The 20,196-nt window shown below is 37.8% G+C and overlaps 1 protein-coding gene across 2 annotated transcripts in view; it reads left to right on the top strand.

Moving 5' to 3' along the window:
- The first annotated feature begins 2,143 nt into the window (after positions 1–2,143).
- The window catches only part of SYT10 (synaptotagmin 10), a 63,485-nt gene continuing 45,432 nt past the window's right edge, over positions 2,144–20,196 (top strand). Inside the window, exons 1-2 of one of the 2 annotated variants that reach the window (XM_037990135.2) lie at positions 2,144–2,689; positions 15,401–15,758. In XM_037990135.2, coding sequence (XP_037846063.1) covers positions 2,539–2,689; positions 15,401–15,758 — 509 coding nt within the window. In that variant the 5' untranslated portion in view covers positions 2,144–2,538. The remainder of the gene's footprint in view (positions 2,690–15,400; positions 15,759–20,196) is intronic. The other variant, XM_007968136.3, reaches the window with a different exon arrangement.

The following is a 20,196-nucleotide window of genomic DNA, read 5'->3' as shown; positions in this document are numbered from 1 at the left end:
ACCTGTGATATTCATTTTAGATGAAATAAATTTTTTTTCAGAGAAATGAATTCAGAAAATCGAATATCCAAGTGAAATTAACTCTGCTTGTTGTGAAAACACAACAGTAAGGCCAGGAACAGCATAAACAAATACCAGGAAAGTTGTTTTCAGAATTTGTTTACTTAATATTTAACGCTGAAATCAAACACAAGAGGGTCATTAGGAAGATCTTCTGCATTACTCCACTTAAGCAATTCGATTCTGTAAGTAGTATAAAGATAATTACTCATTTGGTCCTCCTACACAGCAATTAGTTCATATGGTAAATACGAGAGTACAGCATTGCGTTGCAGGTTGTTTTCTACCAGTCTGTCTGTGTAGACTGTAGCAGAATGGGGGGCAAAAGGCAATTGGAAAGGGCCTTATTAAAATGTGTTACTTAACTTTGTAGATACAGTAGATGTTTAATTTTTTTTGATTGACAGTGAAATTATTTCTTTAGACAATGACTGAAAAACCACCCAAGTCAGTGTGCATAAAAACAAAACTCAGATAGAGACTGCAGATTTTAGTTTGTCTCAATTCATGGTAAAAAATAGTCCTAGTTAAACCAATTATCCTATGGATCAGGTCAAAATTATTCAACTAATGAATGCTTCCCTACTGGAGTGCTATGGCTAATATTTAAGTAGGTTTACCATAGTGCCCGTGCAAAGGAAATAATTTACCATGAACTGATTAGCTGTTTTTAAAAAAGACTACTTATTCTACTAGTATAGACATGCCAACAAGTTCAATACATCCCACTTCAAAAATAAAGAATCCCTCATCACAAGAGGGTTAAATCAATCCTCAGGTTATGATATGGGATGAAACTCCGCCCGAAAACAGTTTAAAAACCATGTAAACACATTATTATATCCTGAAGCCCGTGTTTATTAATTTTATTTTGTCGCTTTAGTTCTAGTGATTTGCACGCATTTGCATTAAAGAATTATAAGAATAGGTGAGCTTAAGACATCCGAATCAAAATCTCCCTGTAATCCCAGCACTTTGGGAGGCCGAGACAGGCGGATCACGAGGTCAGGAGATCGAGACCATCCTGGCTAACACGGTGAAACCCCGTCTCTACTAAAAAACACAAAAAACTAGCCGGGCGAGGTGGCGGGCGCCTGTAGTCCCAGCTACTTGGGAGGCTGAGGCAGGAGAATGGCGTAAACCCGGGAGGCGGAGCTTGCAGTGAGCCGAGATCCGGCCACTGCACTCCAGCCTGGGTGACAGAGCAAGACTCCCTCTCATAAAAAAAAAAAAAAAAAAAAAAAAAAAAAAAAATCTCCCATTTCATCTCCCATTTCACAGACTCAGGCAAAGACCCGAAAGCAGGCCGGGCACGGTGGCTAGCGCCAGTAATACCAGCATTTTGGGAAGCTGAGGCGGTAGGATTGATTGAGCAAAGGAGTTCGAGACCAGCCAGGGCACCATAGTGAGATCCCTGTCTTCACAATAAATTTTTTAAAAAATGGCGCCTGGAGTCCCTGGAGTCCTAGCTACTAGGGAGGCTGAAGTGGGAGGAACACCAAGACCTGAAAGCAGCTTCAAGGTTAGGCTGAGGTATGTGACAGATTTGAACTTAATCCTGTTCCCTTTAACACCCATGTCTTGTTTTAAGTCGCTAAGAAAGTAGATGGAGAGAGTCAAGTTGTGCATTCTCAATCTCCAATTACGGATTAATCAACAGAATCTTATCTGATTATTAGTACAAATAACATTTTATTTTGTGATCTACCTAAGAGGGTTTGCTTATTCATGCATTCATTTTTTTAAATTAACTTTTTCAGTTTTTCTTCGATTGGGATGACTTTTCCAGAAGGGCAGAAGCAGATAGCACAAAAAGTAGAATACATGCGTGGAAAAGTTGGAGAGACAAAGGCGGCGGGGATGGCTGCACTGATGCAGGGAAAAGTACTGGGAAAACGGAGAGGGCTCCTCGGGCCAGCTCTGGGCAACGATGAGCAACTCCGGCCTCGGCAGGGTCGCCGGACCGCCAGCCCTCCCTCGCGAGTCCGTTCTCCGGAGGACGCGGGGAGCTGGGTCTGCGCGCTCTGCCGCCAGTCACCCCGCGCCCGCGCCGGGCTGCTATTGGACGCGTCGCCGCCAGGCACCCGCCAGAAACACCAGTGTGCTGGGGGGAGGAGGGGGGCGTGCTTGCGAGTCTAGGGCTTTGGTTTTTTTACGGCTCCCCCCTCCCCTCAGCACTCCATGCCGGGTCTCTAGTTCCAGCTCGCCTCAGCTCGCTCGCGCGGCGGGAGAGTTGGCGCAAACCTCGCCGCAGCCGCAGCCTCCTCGCGCGCCTCTTCTTCCCCTGCGCCCTCCGCTCCCGCTATGGGACTAACGTGGGGCTCCTAAGAGTTGCCCACTCTCAGCTGCGCGCTCTCCAGCTAAAGTCACGGCAGGCGGACTATGGCTTAGGACGCCCGAGGGGTTAGTCTAGAGGTCGGGAAGAAGAAAAGACGGCTAACTGGGGGAAAAAAGAGAAAACGAAAGAAAAGCCAAACGATGAGTTTCCACAAGGAGGACGGAGTGAACGGTCTGTGCCAGAAGGCGCTGCACATCGTCACCGAGCTGTGCTTCGCGGGCCAGGTGGAATGGGAGAAGTGCTTGGGCATCTTCCCTCGGGACAGGGGCAGCCAGGGCGGAGGCAGCACAGGTAACCGGGAGGGCTCCGCTGGCCTCCTCGCGCTCCGCTGGGACCCCGCGCGCTCGGCTGCAAGCTCCGGGGTTCTGCGCCTCCCGCGCCGCTCCCGGGGCATATTTGGGGCGCCGCGCTTTCCTACCTCGCTCCCTCCTTCGCTCAGCTCCTGGCGATTTCGAGGGTGGGGCGTTTGGGTTTTGTTCCCCCCTGTCCACCTGCAGGGCTTCTCCCATTCTCTGGTCCGCTTCCCGCCTCCCGGCGCCGTCTCCCGCTCCCAGGCTCGCCGCGCCTCTCGGCGCTCTCCCACGCCTCCCATCTCGCTCCCGGAGTGGAGAGGTGAGTGCGGGCGGTGACTGCGCCGGGAAGGCTCGCGGCTCGGCTGCTTGTGGGGGCGGCTCACCTGTGGGACTGGGGCTGCTCTCGCTCGTTCACCAGCCTCTGGTCCCGGCCTTTTTGATGGGGGCCAGGCGGGACGGACAATCTATGCTTGGACGCAGAACTCCCTTGCGGAGGTGGCTGCCTTGGCCTCCGAGGTAACTCGCGGCTGCAACCTTTCGGGTACTTGACAATTTCTAAAGCCCTTTTAATATATATGATTTTCTAGGGTTTCATGACAAAGTTGGTAAAAGAGCAGGGATTATTGATCCCATTTGTGAGGCGACACCTAAAGCTCAGAGCACATATCGAAGAAGTGGAAGACAGGGGAAACGTTTAAACTCCCTAGCACACGCACGCTCTCATACATCCAACTCACAGACGTCCTCCCTACCCTTCAGGAAACTAGGAAGTGGGCTGGATGGAGGAGGATATCGACCGTCGGAAATCTGGAGATGGAAAAAAAGTCTCAAGTGGATTTTCCTCAAGGCTTGGGGGTGGAAAGAATCAAATCCGAGTCACTGTTTGGGTCACCATTGGGGAAAAGGTTGGTGTGTCCAGCCTGCTGTGCTGCTCGGGCGCACAAGAGGTGGATCTCCGAGTTGCGGGCTGCGTGGTTTCGAGAGCCGTTGGGAGGGTCACTTGTTGCACTAGGAGTCAAAAAACACTGCTTTCGGGATTTTTCGGCTGGAAGGTTGCCATTCCTTCTGTAGGTTCTTTCCCTTTGCTTTTCCTGTCATTTTGATCTCCTGGCGGAATTTTAAGCGTTGAAGGTAGTCAGGGCAACAAGAGCTGAACAGCCAGGCTCGGGGTAGAGCAGGACAACATGGAGCCCTGCGTGCTGGGAGGGAGCAAAGCTGGGCACATTTAGTGAATCCTCTCCACCACTACCCCTGCGTCAAAGCCAAGCGGGAAGCGGGAATGGGTTTAGGTTAGCTTTTACGTTCCGTCGTTCACATGAGTAGCTGCAGGATTTGGAATTCTCTGATCCACAGCAACGCGAGCCAAGGGGGCTCTGTCTGCACTTGGCAGAGCTTGAAGAGATGCGGCTGTTTGGACCCTGGAACGGAAAACTTTAAAATATTGTCAGTGTATAAACACAACTGATAATCATTTCCATTCGTTCAGTAGGTGTTAAATTCCTAGGAGTGTATGAAACTCAGTGGAAGGCACTGGTGGGCATGTTGTATTCTGTGTCGTGTGTATCGTTGCTAAGTATGAGGTAAAGACCAGTATAGTGTGACCTCAGAGTCCTCTGTGGTGATATTAGGTAAGCTTTTCTGAAACGTCTTTAGTGACACACGTGCTAAAGGTAACACTGAGAGAAGAGGCTACGCTGGACGAAATGAGAGTATTTAAGTTTGAAGACTGTGCTTTGGTAATTGAACAGTTGATGCTGTGAATAAAACTACTGATTTTCCTCTTTCCTGCCCTTTTGTGATCACACACCAAATAGGGGTTGCCCGGGTCTCAGATTGGCTAGTAATGAGGAAAATATGTGAAAATTAGAAACCAAATCCCAACTTCTAAATCTGTCCAAAATGCACAACTATATCAGTTTCAGATAAAATACAGTATATGAATTGTAGGAATGGTTCTCAGTTTTTCCTAATCACCACAAGAAGTAGTTGTAGTCTGAATTCCTTTTGAACTTTTCCCCTTGGGAATAAAAAGTGAGAAAATTAGCCTAAAACAATTGCGAGAATATTTTCCTCCCCTTAGGAGGAAAAATAGACTACATAATATATACAAGAGGGGTATTCGATTTAATATAGGAACACACATATTTAATGGCTATGACTAGGAAAGACATTCTACTAGGTTGTGTATGACATATAAAGACAAGATTGCTATACATTTTTCATTTGCGAATCTAAGCAACAGTTAGAAGTAAAATACTTTACAAATAAACTCTCAAAGTTAATAGAGATCTATGAAGTGGATTTAAAGATTGTTTGCCAAGTGTCTAATTATATTTCTTAGCCACTCAGCGTCACACTGTTCTTCAAAGTAGATTTTCTTACAACTTTGTGCTCTCATGCTTGTTATTATAGGTTCCTAAATAAAGCACTTCCAGTGATCCTTCTACTCATTGTTTAATGAGAAGGGCATTTTTGGTAGGAAGACATCAACAATGTTGAATGGCACAGTGCTTATTTACTTTGAAAGTTAATCAGCACTGCCCAGATGGTATTAGTTGTTCTAACATTACAGTAATAATTACAAGCTCCAAAATTGTGTATATTTTTAATTCCTTCACATAGAGATAGAGGGAGAGAAATCCAGGTAATTCCAGTTAAAGTCATTCTACATGAAGGGAGTTACAAATCACATATATAAGTAAGATATTATCTTACTGGTTTTGTAAATGCCAGTGAAGTGCAAGCATCACCATTCTTTTTACCATATCAGCAGTAGCAGAAGTAGCAGCAGTATTGTTGCCATTGAGGATTTCACAATCACAGTATGATCGCAATATGACCAATCTCATACTTTAATGAAATTGGTGAAGACTTACACTAAAGTTGCCAACACAGGTACATTTACTCTTTTGGCGTAGTTTATCAGAGTCATTATATGTGCCAGCATTACTAATATTCTAGAAAGTTCACCATGTGCAGTTGTTAGAATATCACATATGTTGAGTCTTTTTACCACAGATTCTCTCCCTCTCCCCAAATAAATATATCACCCACTAAATTCATCTCAATGCACAATATGATTTAATATTAGAATGCTTAGGGAAAATACAAAGCAATATATTGGGCTCAAAAGTTATTTTTCAGGCATACTGTGACTGAATATATATAATCGTTTTTAAACTGGATTTAGCTTAATGTCTGGTTACTCCTTAATTGCTGCTCAAATGCTTATCAATTTCAAGGAACCTACGTTGCTTAAAAGGCACACCTCATAAATCACAGCTAATCAAGCCCACTTAAGCTCATTCACTTGAGCTCACATCACAATTGTAGAGATCTAACATTAATTTAAAGATTTTCGTAAGCATTTAATTCATTCATGTTCTAATTTTGCATGTTTACACAATTTTAATTTGGGACTAAAAATTCTAAAATAAAAATTTATACAAATTCTTTTAAATTCATACGTGGGTTCTTCCGTTTCTTAGAGGTAGGGATAATAAGTAGGTATATGGCAAATAATTTTATTAAAGTACTTACCTGATAAGAAAAGGGATAGTTAAGTAAAATTTTAAGAATTACGTCATAATTTCCCTCTAAGATCAAGGCATAGTGGGTATACGATAAAGGTTTAAAATTAGTAGAGGGACTTCATAGTAGAGGGACAAACCAAATGACTACCCAATTAATTGAGTTATCATTTTTTAATCACCATAACAGAGTTTTACACATCCTAGTGATTGTATAAAGAATTCCAATTTACAAACATATATTCAGCAGAATTTTTTCCTTGAGACTTGTAGGTCTGTAAAACAATAATAGAGCCACAGTGAATTCAAAATGATAGGCCCATTTGAAGAAGGATATATAAGAGGGCACTTTTCCTTCCTCCACATTGTCACTCCACTGCAGAGTGGCCAGCTTCTACTATGTCTAGCCTCATTGTCACATGATCATCAATACACCTTGTGCTTGGTCTGATTTACTTCAGACGGAAATGGAGACCTATCTTCAAAACCAAGGAGGTCTCAGCAAACATTTATTCTTCTTAATTCCCAGTATGTTAGCAGTATTGGCAGGAATTTCTTTTGGCTTTAACCTTTTCTTTTTCCTTTGTGACAAATTAAAAGCTGTATTTCCTTTTTCTGTGAACTATGAGTCTCTGACATCTAATTCTTATGAGTGATTTTGTATACCAAGTTCAAATCACATTTAAAAAAACTTAGTCATTACTATAATTTTGGTTTTCTGAAAAAAATTGGTAATTGTTTGAGGTGCATCTGCATTCATTTACAAGCTTTTTTAAATACAAAATTCCGGCAGAAAACAATCATTACCATAAATGTTTAATGTAATTTCCAATGTCAATTAAAATCATTTCTATTTTGAACATATGATTATATTCTTCCCGATCTATGTTTTATTCCACTAACGATGTACACATTAAGTCAATAGCATGTCAGCTCTTTCAGGGCAGGGGCTTGTTAATTATTTTATCCTCAGTGCCTAGAAAAATCTGTGGTTCATACTAGCTACTTTATTTATTTATTTATTTGCTTATTATCTTTATTTTATTTTTTTTAAAACGGAGTTTCACTGTTGTTGCCCAAGCTGGAGTGCAATGGCGGGATCTCTGCTCATCACAACCTCCGTCTCCCAGGTTCAAGCGATTCTCCTGCCTCAGCCTCCCGAGTAGCTGGGATTACAGGCATGTGCCACCACACCCAGCTAATTTTGTATTTTTAGTAGAGACGGGGGTTTTCTCCATACTGGCCAGGCTGGTCTCGAACTCCCAACCTCAGGTGATCCACTCACCTCGGCGTCCCAAAGTGCTGAGATTACAAGCATGAGCCACCGCGCCCGGCCCAATTAATATTTTTTAAATGAATGAATGAATCTTGGGATTTATTATCAAGAAGCTTCAAATTTATTATTTGTAAAATAATGAGTCTGCCTTAATAACCTCCAAATCCCTTCTGCAACTAAATTGTATACATCTGTATTTTTGTGTCACCAGTGTCTAATATGCTGTATAGACATACAGAATATTTAGTTTATGATAACAGCAGAAATTAGAGCATTTGAAACATTTAAAAGCTACAATTCAGTGAGCAATATACTCATGAAAAAGCAACTGAACTTGATATAGGTATCCATTGACTTTCTTCAGAGTGTGTTCAGGTGGAGCTATAATTCCATGGCAAATTTGCAAGTGTTGCATAAAGCGCTGGGTCTACAAGTTCTAGAATCTCTGTTCAATATATTCATATATGGCAGTAAAAGGAAAGCATTGTTAGTGTGCTAAGTAGAAAGTGACAGGGGAAAAGTAACCATCTCATTATTCAGATTGCTGTTAATCATTCCAGTTGAAAGTGGGAATCATCATTTTGCAGATGTGAAAACCAAGGCAAAGAAATTTAACTTCCCTTCAAATCACAACTAGTTAGTGTTGGAGATAGGCTAAGAAACCAGGGCTTCTTAGATTTTAACTTAGGTTTAACGAAGAGTAGGAATAGGAAGAGGAGATTCTGGGGGCATCCTTGGTGCTGAAGGGCATTGGAAAAAATGTTTGTGAAGATAAGCTCTTATTATTATTATATTATTGGCTATAATTACTGGCTAATAAAATTTCTTAGTGTGCAATTATGACCCAAATCTCAAACCTTTCTATTAGATTTTCTGTCATCCAAATATAACAAGCAGTATTTTTCATTTTTCTTAACTTGACTATATGCACACATGTGTACCTCAGTGTATGAGTAGGTGTTTACATATTCTTGGCCAAATACAATTGATTTGTGTCAACTGTAAAATCACATAAAAGATTTTTAGTGTATTTGAAATGCACAACTTTGAACTCATATAATCGCAAATATGGTTCCTTTCATATGTTTATAAACAAGTCTGTAGTGAAAACAGATGTTAAATTACCATTTACATTGTTTTTGTTAATTTGTAATTAGAAAAAATAATTCATTAAAATCTTGTGTACTGTATTTTCCTACCATATTTTGGTCAAGTTATGTAATTAACAGTGTATACTGTTAAAAATTCAGTACTATGAGGCATTGGAGACAAAATATGACAAGGAAAAAGAGCTGAGAGTCACCCACTAAAAGATCTCAGAGCATCATTAGTATGAATGTATCAAAGAAACTGAACCTTCAGATAAGGAGTGTTACTATTGTAGGTCTTTCGTCTAACTTGCACAATGCCAGTTTCCTCTGTTGGTGGAATACCTAACACTGACCAAGCTTACAAACAGAGTTCCTGACTAAAGAGATGGCTTCTTTTATTATTTTATAGGGTAATTTTCTTTTTCTTCATAATGTTAAATACATCCTAAGTAGTCAATGAAGCTATAAGAGCTGACATCAACATGCTTCACATAGACTATCAAGGGAAAAAAGTGGAAGCTCTTATGGGTTTATTACCAGAAATTAATAAAAGTCTTTAACACCTTTGTTTCTTTATGGAATTGTGCTGTAATGGCCTTGGAGCCAGAAGAGGGGAATCATCTTAAGGAGAATAGAAAGGAACTGATATTAATAACCTTTTTTTTACTTAGATGGACCTTGATGTATGTTATGATCTAGTATCTAATTTATTATTCCATTGTCGACTACAAAACACAACAGTCAATTTTTAAAACCTTGTAAATGTCAATTTGTCCATACCACAAAATTGTCTTAATTAAAAAGGACTATTGTTTTCTCTTCAGTATTTATTAATTTTATTCCCTTAGTGATGTTTTAGTAGTCATGAATTTATAGGACTAATGGACAAAACAATATTCAGAAGCCTATCATTTCTAATCTGTTACAATATGAGCTGTTAATGTACCTGAGAAGCGGTTTTAGCATTATACTTTTATTCAAGCAATGTTTATTGAGCACTTACTATGTGAAAGCCACTGTGCCAATTATTAAATGTACTAGTGCCATCAATTAAATGTATGTGATGCTATGTGTGATGTTCAAGTTAATGTAAATATATGAGTAATATACAGTCACAAATTATGAATAATTTACTCAATTATGAGGAAATGTAAAGCTTTTTAATAAATTTAGATATTTGAATACCGTATTTGGTACCATGTTTTATCAAATCGGAGATGCCTTTATTATAAGATGCACCATTATTTTATGTGGCACCAAGAAAGGAAAGAGAATGTTGCCAAATAAACTATGGCACAATGCTTTTTAATCACATGGGATTTTTATTTTATATGTATAGAAATAACCTCTTTTAAAACTTAATTAGACTTTTAAAGAAGTCTTATATCACTCTGGCACAAATATAGAAGGAATACATAAAATAAATACATAGGTTAAAAGTGATTTTAAAACTAAAACTCTGAGTCTGATTCTTCTGAACGGCTTTTTGATTCAGAATTAATGATGCCCTTGCTCTTCCATACATTTCATATTCTATGCCATAAAAAGTGTTAATGATACATTTTTTTCTTAAAAGAATTCATAAAAGATATACAGGCCAATGGTACTGTGCTCTAAAGCTAACTGTGCAAATGTGGGATGTTATCAGTATTTCTGAATACATCTGACTCACCACCTTCACCACACATTTCCAAAAAATTGACTTGTAAGGTTAAAGGATATGCTTCAGTATTTTCTCCAATATTCTCTTACGAGCCACTTGGACTTCTATGAATTTTGATGCTGATGTTTTTGCTTTAGCACATACACAAATAATGAAAATTATGACACAATTATTGCCTGGCTATTAGCTATTGAGAGAAGCCATCAATACTAAGATAACATCCTGATTTCAAAAATGCAAAATGTATTAAAGTATTTATTTGATAATCGATTAAATATAGTATTAATATAATTTTTATCATTTATTGAAATTCAAGAGAAAAGCAAAGACCAATACATTTAAAATGGCCATTATAAGAGGCAACATGCAAGGATTGTTGGTGATTGGTTATATTATGTATTAGATTTATAGATGAGAAAGCGACTACTAGTTGCTTCCCAATATTCATCTCCTGCTTCTACTTCACAACAATAGGATCTCTTATTTTTTTTAAGAATATGGCAGCATAAAACATTTTAAAAGAACATTTTTCCGTCTCCTTCCAGTTTGGTATAGCCTCATGACTAAGTCCTGACCCTTGGGAAGTTAGCAGTGATGTGCACAACTTCAAATTTGTACTTTTAAAATGAAATGACATACCTTCACCTTCCCTTTTTCCATCTTCTTCTTCCATCTAGCTGCCTGAAATATTGACATAGCCTTCCCTTTTTCCATCTTCTTCCATCCAACTGCCTGAAATATGGACATAGTACCTTGCCATTTTGGACGTTAAAGAGAAGCAAAGACCTTTTAATAGCAGAGCAAAAATGTAAAACAAACCAGAATTCCAGGCACCTTGGAGGTGATAAATCTGCTGTGGCCTGTTTATGCTGGGACAGACTCGTTTCACATGAAAGAGAAATAAACTATCTTGTTTCAGTCACTATTAATTTGGTCCCTTGTTATAGAAATCAGAAGCATGCCCTAATTATTATAATGGTAATATCAGATGTATAGTATAAATAAATTAACTTCAGAGATAATCCCAAAATTTCATCTTTGACTAAGAGTTGCTGATTTGAGTTTTATTGCCCCTCTTTCTCTGTGAAATGGTGCCATAAGCAAACATGTAGTGTGGTCAGGCAACAACAGGGAGCAGGAAAAACAAAAGGCTTGGAATATCAATGAACTAAATTATATTAATGTCTGATTAATGATTGGAAATCACATTTTTGTACATTTTGAAAAGTTAAAAATGAACTAGAATTTCAAACTTTTTAAAAAGATACAGAGAGACACAGAGAAGAGTATCAATTTAAGCAGTGGTAATTGGATTTGAGAACAGGACACTTGGCCTGTGCTTTTCTGCATGATCATAGTTAGCTGCATGGTTAGTAGGTAATTGGACCCAGCAGTATTTTTAAGTCTCAGTGGACAAGATCATGCAAATGTTATGGCCTGGTTATACAGACTTTAGCAAAGTTGTGCTATACTAAAAGTTTCTGAGGAAGTCGCATTTTAGAAGTTCCCTGTATTTTCTGATGACAGTTATCTTTTTCTCAGTTTTTCCTAACTGTGTCACTTTATTTTGGGATATTAAGACATGATAAAAGAGTAAAATGTTTCTAACTAAAATTAGTTAGAGATATATAGTCAGACAGACATATGGACAGACAGTGGCAGAATAATGTTTATGCATATGTATGTAATCAAACCAGAGTCTGAGCAATTTTAAACCTAATTATCTCAGAGCCTAATCTAATTTCTGTATATTTCATTAACTCTTAATCTTTCCAGATATAATAGGATGAATGTTATGTAATGGATTCTTTTGAATTATCTGGAGACAGTGAAAATTAGAGCTAGAGAGCCTAGTCACCAAGTTTGCCCATTGGAATGGGTAACTTGAAAGTCCATGTAGAAAAGCCAGGACATTCATATTCATCTCCCTGGCCTCCTGGTGATTGGCCACCTTCCTCCAGTGATCTTCTCTAGTCTACCTTACCTCTTTTATTTTATGATCATACTCAAACCCTTGTCATTATGGTGAACGATACTACCATAGCATTGTAAATTCAAATATTTCAATCCCCAACCAAAATCTCCTATGAGTTCATCTTTCTCATTTAGAAACTCCAGTCTATTAACTTTCCTATTTATCTCTGAATTTTCTTTCAATAAATATGGCATCCTACTTACGATGCATCATTTTATCTGTCCAATACACTCTCTCCTTTGTGGTCTATCACACTCTTCTGGAAAAACAAACCAAAAACCTCATCCATGGATGAATTTATTTGTCTCTCTGCCCCTACACCAAAGCTGCTGAATGTTTAGAAGATTTTAAAACCAGGCAGACTAGCATCACTTTATGAGTCTCTAATTTCGAAAGAAATGTATATTCTGACCAGGCATCTGATGTTTTCCTATTCAATTTTTTCCTATTCTCTATAGCTCCTATTTCAAATTGTTGTCACGCTCTTCAGATATCCCAAACTATTCCCAAATATTCCAACATAATTGGCAGTTAACCCTAACTCCTCCTTTGGAGAGAAAAATACTAGTTATAAACAAGAATTCACTTGACTTCCTGCCTCCAGACCTATAACCTTACTGGCATCCACAACAATTCTCTTTCTTACAAAGAAAGAAGCAATCCAATTCTTTGATCTTTGCTTCAGACCTCATCCATTGTCACCTTTTATGGGACTTAACTGTTAATTATTCTGCTTAATTGCCTATCCTTTCTTGTCCACTGATTCCTTCTCATTATTCTGAAGCATGCTGAGGTATTGCACATCGGAATAAAAACACCTTCATCAACTCTATGTGCTGCTGTAGTTATTGCTCCCTCTCTCTCCTTTCCTAGGTATAATTTCTTGAAGGAATTATCTACTCTCACAGAGTCCACCTCCACACTGCCAGTCACTAACTTTTTTTTTTTTTTTTTTTTTGAGACGGAGTTTGCTCTGTGGCCCAGGCTGGAGTGCAGCAGCGCAATCTTGGCTCACTGCAAGCTCCGCCCTCCGGGTTCTGCTGCCTCAGCCTCCCGAGTAGCCTCAGCCTCCCGAATAGGTGGGACTACAGGCGCCTGCCACCATGCCCGGCTAATTTTTTGTGTTTTTGGTAGAATCGGGATTTCAGCGCGGTAACCAGGATAGTCTCGATCTCCTGATTTCGTGATCCGCCCGTCTCGGCCTCCCAAAGTGCTGGGATTACAGGCGTGAGCCACCACGCCCGGCCGCCAGTCATTTCTTAATCCAGAGTAATCTGGTTAACACAACGTCTGCTTCACTGGTCTCATAGAATTCACTAAAGATATACTTGTCAAAGTTAATGGTCACTTCTCAACTCTTGTTTTAATTGAACTTATTTTAATGATCTACACTATCATTTCTTAAAATATTCTCCTAGCTTCTGTGAAAACCGACTGACCTGATTTTTTTCCATATCTTTCTTTCTCCTTTCCCCCATTCTTCTGTACAGGTTTCTTATTCCTTAAAACTCTCTTTCTTTAAATATTGGTGTACTCAGAATTCTGTTAAAGAGCATTTATCTTCTATGGATTCAGATCCCACTACTTAAGGAAGTTAAATTAGTTGCAATTTATTTAACTTGCATTTATGCATGACCAATAGCCTTCTCAAAATTTCTACTTGCATGACTGTAAGTACTTCAAACTCAATAAAACCAAAATTGAAGTCATTGTGTTCCTTACTTCATCATCCCAGTGAGTCACATTCTTGTCCTTTTTAATCTTCACACTCCTTCACTAGGGCTTTGATTTTCTCTGGAATCTTTTCTTTCCCATTTCAGCAACCCTGGTTCAGAACCACTACAGTCTCTCACAAAGATAGCTGTTGTAATCTATTAACTAGTATTTCCTCTTCCAGTCTTGCCTTCACTTCTGTCTTCTTCTTAGCCAAAATGTTAGTTCTGAAATGCAAATTTTCATTTCAACACCTTGATTTAAAATGTTTCTGGGACCACTCATTTTTCTTTGAATTAAATGTGTACTCCATGTCATAGTTAAATGAATCACAAATATGAAAATGTCTTTAAACATTTTGGTTGACTTTATAAATTTTCCTAGATCCTCACTCAATCTTTTGATAGGTTCTTTTTATTTTGTTAAACAAGGCTTGTTATTGGGGGAAAAATATGTCACGGAGAATGCATTAAGCACTTGATTTCATTTTTAATACTACTAATGATTAGTCATAATTGCTATGGCAAGCAATGCAAAACATAAATAAAAGACAATAAGCTTGCTTACATAATTTTAGTTTTATTTTTTCAGGATAAAATTCTACTTCATCTAACTTATTGCACTGTTTTCTATTAAGCGGAATTCCCTTTCCCCCATGCCTTATGTCTCTGGATGCAAGGAGCTACAAGATTGTAATTATGATGGAATCTTGACCAACCCCCATCCTTAAGAAATGATATATCAATTTCCCCTTCTTTGAGGAAAAAGCTTGACATCTTCAAGAAATGAAAATTTTCTGCTTCTCTATATTGCAAAATGTACAGGGTCAAGTCCCCATGGAGAATGCCTGCACTAGTCCTGTGGGCCCATTTCCTGGTTCATAGATGACACCTTCTTGCTATGTCCTCACATGGTGGAAGGGCAAAAGAGCTCCCTTAGCCTACTTTATAAGGACACTAATCCTACTCATGAAGACTTCCCTCACTACCTAATGTCCTCCCTAGAGGTCCCACCTCCTAATACTATGGCCTTGGGGATTAGGATGTCAGCATAAGAATTTTGGGGATGATACAAAAATTCAGACCAGAGCACAATTCATTGATTAATTTAGGACTCAAGAAATTAAGAGAAATTAGGAACAAAAATAATACAAAATTATCAGAAAGAATCAATGGAGTTTGCAAAATCTTGGACCCATCATAGTGTACTTGGAAATATGCATACATCATAATTTTCCTGTATATAATTAGAATTTTTACCGGGGTGGAACTTTTCAATTATCTCCTTTGAGAATTTCCAGGAATGATTATTAACTTTTTCTTCCTACAAAGATAAATTAAAATTGAGTTTTTGAAACTCTAAATCAGGAAATAATAAGAATTATGATGTAAAATTTTCTTTTCATTTCTGCTTTTTAATGTACAATATTAATTAATCATTTTTACATTATAATTTTTCCAGATATTTCGGTCAGCCTGTTAGCAGTCGTTGTCAGCTTTTGTGGACTGGCCTTGTTGGTTGTCTCACTTTTTGTCTTCTGGAAGCTGTGTTGGCCATGCTGGAAAAGCAAACCTGTGACTTCCAACGTCACTACCCTTCCACAGAGCATTTCAAGTGCTCCTACTGAAGTTTTTGAGACTGAAGAGAAAAAAGAAATCAAGGAAAATGAAAAGCCAGCCGTAAAAGCTATTGAGCCTGCAATAAAAATCAGCCACACTTCCCCTGACATCCCAGCAGAAGTCCAAACTGCTTTAAAAGAACATTTAATTAAACATGCACGTGTGCAAAGACAAATTACTGAGCCTACGTCATCATCTCGGTAAGGAAAGATTAAATATATAAAACTGGTGTGTGTGTGGGGGGCGGGATGTGTGTGTGTATGAAATTTCATAAGAGAGAAAAACTTTAGTTGGAAGAAAAGAGAAACAGGAGAAATGGGAAAGACATAGGAAATAGATAAATAAAGAGAGAAAGGGTAGGACAGAGTACATACAGGCAGAGAGAGAGAAACTAAGGACAAAGAAGCCAAACAGGGAGCAGGACCATGAGAGGGGCTTAGCAGACTGTGAGGTTTCAGTAAGATCGTGTAACTACAGATTATTGTTAAACTTTCTCCTTTGAAATATCATCAGTTGATAGCTGCTACTTGTGGTCTTTCAATTTAATTTAATTCAACCAATAAATATTAAGAAATCCATTTGAAATGCATATCATGGAGGCTCTATACAATCAGGAATCATCTAGAATTTCACAATCACAACTAACAGATTCATATTTAGTCTGCAACTATTTAACACATATACCAAAAACATGAAACTTCATTGTGTGTTTGAGCTCATGTAGACCAGATTCTTAACTGGGCAAAGTATAAGTTCCACAAGAAGCCAAATATCATGGGCATATGGAGGAGTGTACATAAAAGGGAGGAAGAAGAGGACTTCCTTAAGGAAATACATTTTAACTCAGCCTGGGAAAATCAACAAAACTTTGTTGGAATTAATTCACCACAGTATATTCACAGTATATGTATTAACTGTAGAGGAAAAAATGATTCTTGTAAAGAGGCATTTTTTTCTGCTAAATATAGGCATCAATTTTTAAAACAAATTGCATGAGAGCAGTTTTTCTCGGGTTCCCAAAAGTAGCAACTAGTTTTATTCCAGAGTAGGGTAAAATCAGTGATCTCTTATTGAGAGGAAACTGCTATTTCCTGCAAACTGATTGACTTCCTAATCTTACCTTTTTATCTCTCTAAACTGAAGGTGCATCCATGTTTTCCAACATGGTAATACTTTGTGGGCTTCGAAATCTATCAAATTGAAAAACTGGGACATATTGGCTACTAGAATTGAAAGGCTGTTCAATATGTATTATGTGTAAATAAGAGAATTGTATCTACAAATAAATCCACTTCTTACTCAAATGTATTCTAGAGGGATAAGAATAATTGTTACCTTTGAGATAAGGAACTTTGGGATAAGGAGGATGGATGGAGGTGTCCTTTTCATGTTACACTTTTCTGTGCTACTTAAATTTTATAACTAAGGAATGCCTCATATTTTGTTTTTATTTTGACAAGTTTTCCTGAGCAATGATATTTAGGCTCATTTTAAATTTTCTTATTTATGATTTTTGTGTAATGTAACCCAATAAATATCCATGTTAATTTTTATTATATATTTATTGAACTATATATGTATTTATTGAATTATATATATATTTATTGAACTATAAAATAATTGTCCAATAAACCACTTTTTTTTACATGTTTTACAAATAGGGGAAAAATGTCTTTGGGAGGAACTTCCTTTTTTCCAAGACATTGATCTCACTATACTTATAGGGGGAAACCGCTGTAAAATTACCTGATGTATTTACTTGATTATCACTACCATCCCTGAAAACTTTGGCCAAATATGATATTTTATAGCCACGAAGACTTAAGACACTCAGAAATTTCAGGGTAAAAATCTTCAATTAATCTGCAAAACATTTTAAAAATACGAACCCCTGTGAATATATATTAGCTTAGCATTCAGAATTATTCAACTCTTTAGCTGATATGTACAGATTATATAAGGATACTCAATGAAGACAAATTCAGGTAATCAATGTTTTTTTGGAACCTCAGAAAAACAAAATACTGTCTCCAAAATATTTTCTGTTGAGTATAAAGAGACCACTTGTCTGATTATCCCTAGCTAGAGGAGAATGAAAACATGTGAGCGAAGGCTTCATTTTGCTAGCTGTGGATTTCTCAGTAATTATGTGAAATTGAACAACTCAGAAAAGCATAAAAATTTCAACCTTAAAATCATAAAAATTAGATTGTATATATCTGATATTTTCTAAGAGGAAAAACTGCAACACGCATTCAGAGTTTTGCTAGAAATTTGATATCATTTCACCTGCCTCTGACTTTCATTGTTCATATGGGTGATTGGGGAAAGAAGAAGAAGAAAAGAATTTTGAGCATTTGAAATTTTGTCACTATGCCAAGGCACCCTTTCTGATAATCCTTCCCCAACCTGCATGAAGAAAGTATTATTAATTATCCCCATTACATGTGAGTTAAATGAAACCCAGAGAGATTTTAAAAGTTGCCTGAAGTCATGCAGCTGGGAAGAGTAAAAATTCAAATTTATCCAGATGGAAGAACACAAATTAAGCATAAATGCCACGGGGATGTAGTTTTCCTGCAATTAAATATGTTGGTTACAAAGTATGCTTAGGACAGGTAGTTGGGAGGTTGGAGAAAAGCATCTTCCTGTTTATCCTACTCAATTAAAAATCTGGAATTTTATATGATTATCATGAATGACTAGAGTCATGATTTGAATCTGTTTAGCCTTGGGATGAATTCCTTGCAGAAAACATGATTATTTCTAGTTCTCAAAACCCTCATCTACATTAATTACTTAATCATACTAGAAATTACCTTTATAGAGAGAGGAAGAGGAAATTGCTGAGTTCATTATGTAGTCCACATGAACACAGAGATCGAGGGTACATTATGAGTCAAATTATTCTGCTCATATGCCAACTTTTCACTGAGATGTAGCAAAATCAAACCTACATGCACAGGCACACACACACACACACACACAGATGCACGCGCACACACACACTGAATTTAACTTTAATAATTTGTTTCCTCACCTTATTAGTATGTCACAGCTCCAGTCTGTTGGGACTCCTTTTAATTTGGCTCAGACATCATAGTCTTTCAAGTTTTACTTGTCTCTATATTTAAAGAGCATCCTGATGGGCCTAGAAGTTAGCAGCATTGCTAGAAACACACATTTCTCAAATTCTCGTCTCCCTTTTCAAATACCTGGACATGTTGCCCTATCAGCCTGCCAGGCAACCAAACAACCCAGCCAGCATTTATGTATTTCTTCATTACTAATATTCTTTAAGCGTCATCTTGATTGATTGTTTATGCAGCCAATAACCTTATTCAACATATATTTAATCCTGGGTATAGTCAATGTATCCTACTCCTTCCACTCTGAAAACTCTAAGGATCTGTGACCACTTCTGTAAATTTATAATATAATGTGGAGACAATACATGCAATACCAATATAAGGAATTACAAATGCCAGCTATGTGATGGAGAATGTGGAATTCAGGACATTGAAACATTATTTCCAGCTAAGGCATGGAGAAGAGCCATTAAGCTGAGTCGAAGGAAACTGGAAATTCATGTAAGTGGCAATTGGGAGAGGATGTGCATCCTAGATGGAAACATATTATGTGAAAAATCATAGAGTAGGAAGTTTTGCTAAGAAAACAGCAGGTAAGGTACTTTGATCAAAAAATAGAGTAACGTGAAGGAATAATGGACGATAAAATCAGCTGAAATTGAAATATAGTGAAACCTTGAAATCATGGCCAACATGTTCAGAGTCTCTCTTGTCAAAAAGTATTTGTAGCAGAGGAGTTCTATGGATAAGTGTTATGTTTTAGGATAATTCACCTGGCAACATTTCATAAGACAGACTCTAGGAGAAGATGTCTACTTTGTAATTACTTTTTATTATGTTCAAGCGTAATAAAAATCAGGAAATAGAAAACAACAACAACAAAAAAAGAAACGTAAGAAAATTTGTAAAGGAAAATCTAAGATCCCTTGTAAAAAAACATTAAGTGGCAATTCAGTAATTCCATGTCTAGTCCAAATCTTTTAAAAGTCATTCAAGGCTGTTATACTATGATTATACCAAGCTACCATTAGCATTTTGGTTCTATATACCCCCACATATAGAGTTGTATGCTGCTTTCTTAGGCAGAAAATCTGCCGTATTCACTTCTATATTGCTTTTTGATGCCTTAACAAAGCACTGTAGGAGCTCAAAGTGAACTTACTGAATTAAAAGAATCAATAAATAAATTCAATGACCTCATCTTGTTTATCCCATTGATCTTCCGTGGTTGCTCACTAGAAGGGTGCTTGGTCTTTTTACCATCCTCCTAAAGACCTGACTCTCTTTGCCTGTGTGCTTTTGTTCGTGCTGCTTTCCTTGTGTGGAGTAACAACCTCGTTTTTATGTACTATAAGATCTTTAAGGAAAATGCATCTGAGAGTCCAACTTTATCTGCCCAATTATTAACTATTATCCTTTATTATTCAAAGCTGTTATTGCTGTATTAAATAACAAATTGCTATATTAAAACAGCAATGCTGTTAAAACTGTAATTGCTAATTACAACCTAGCAATTATTTTGTATCTTAATATTGAGCTCCAGCTGTTT

Source organism: Chlorocebus sabaeus, chromosome 11 (genome assembly GCF_047675955.1).
Source record: "Chlorocebus sabaeus isolate Y175 chromosome 11, mChlSab1.0.hap1, whole genome shotgun sequence".
NCBI lineage: Eukaryota > Metazoa > Chordata > Mammalia > Primates > Cercopithecidae > Chlorocebus > Chlorocebus sabaeus.
This window is presented reverse-complemented; position numbering and strand designations above follow the sequence as displayed.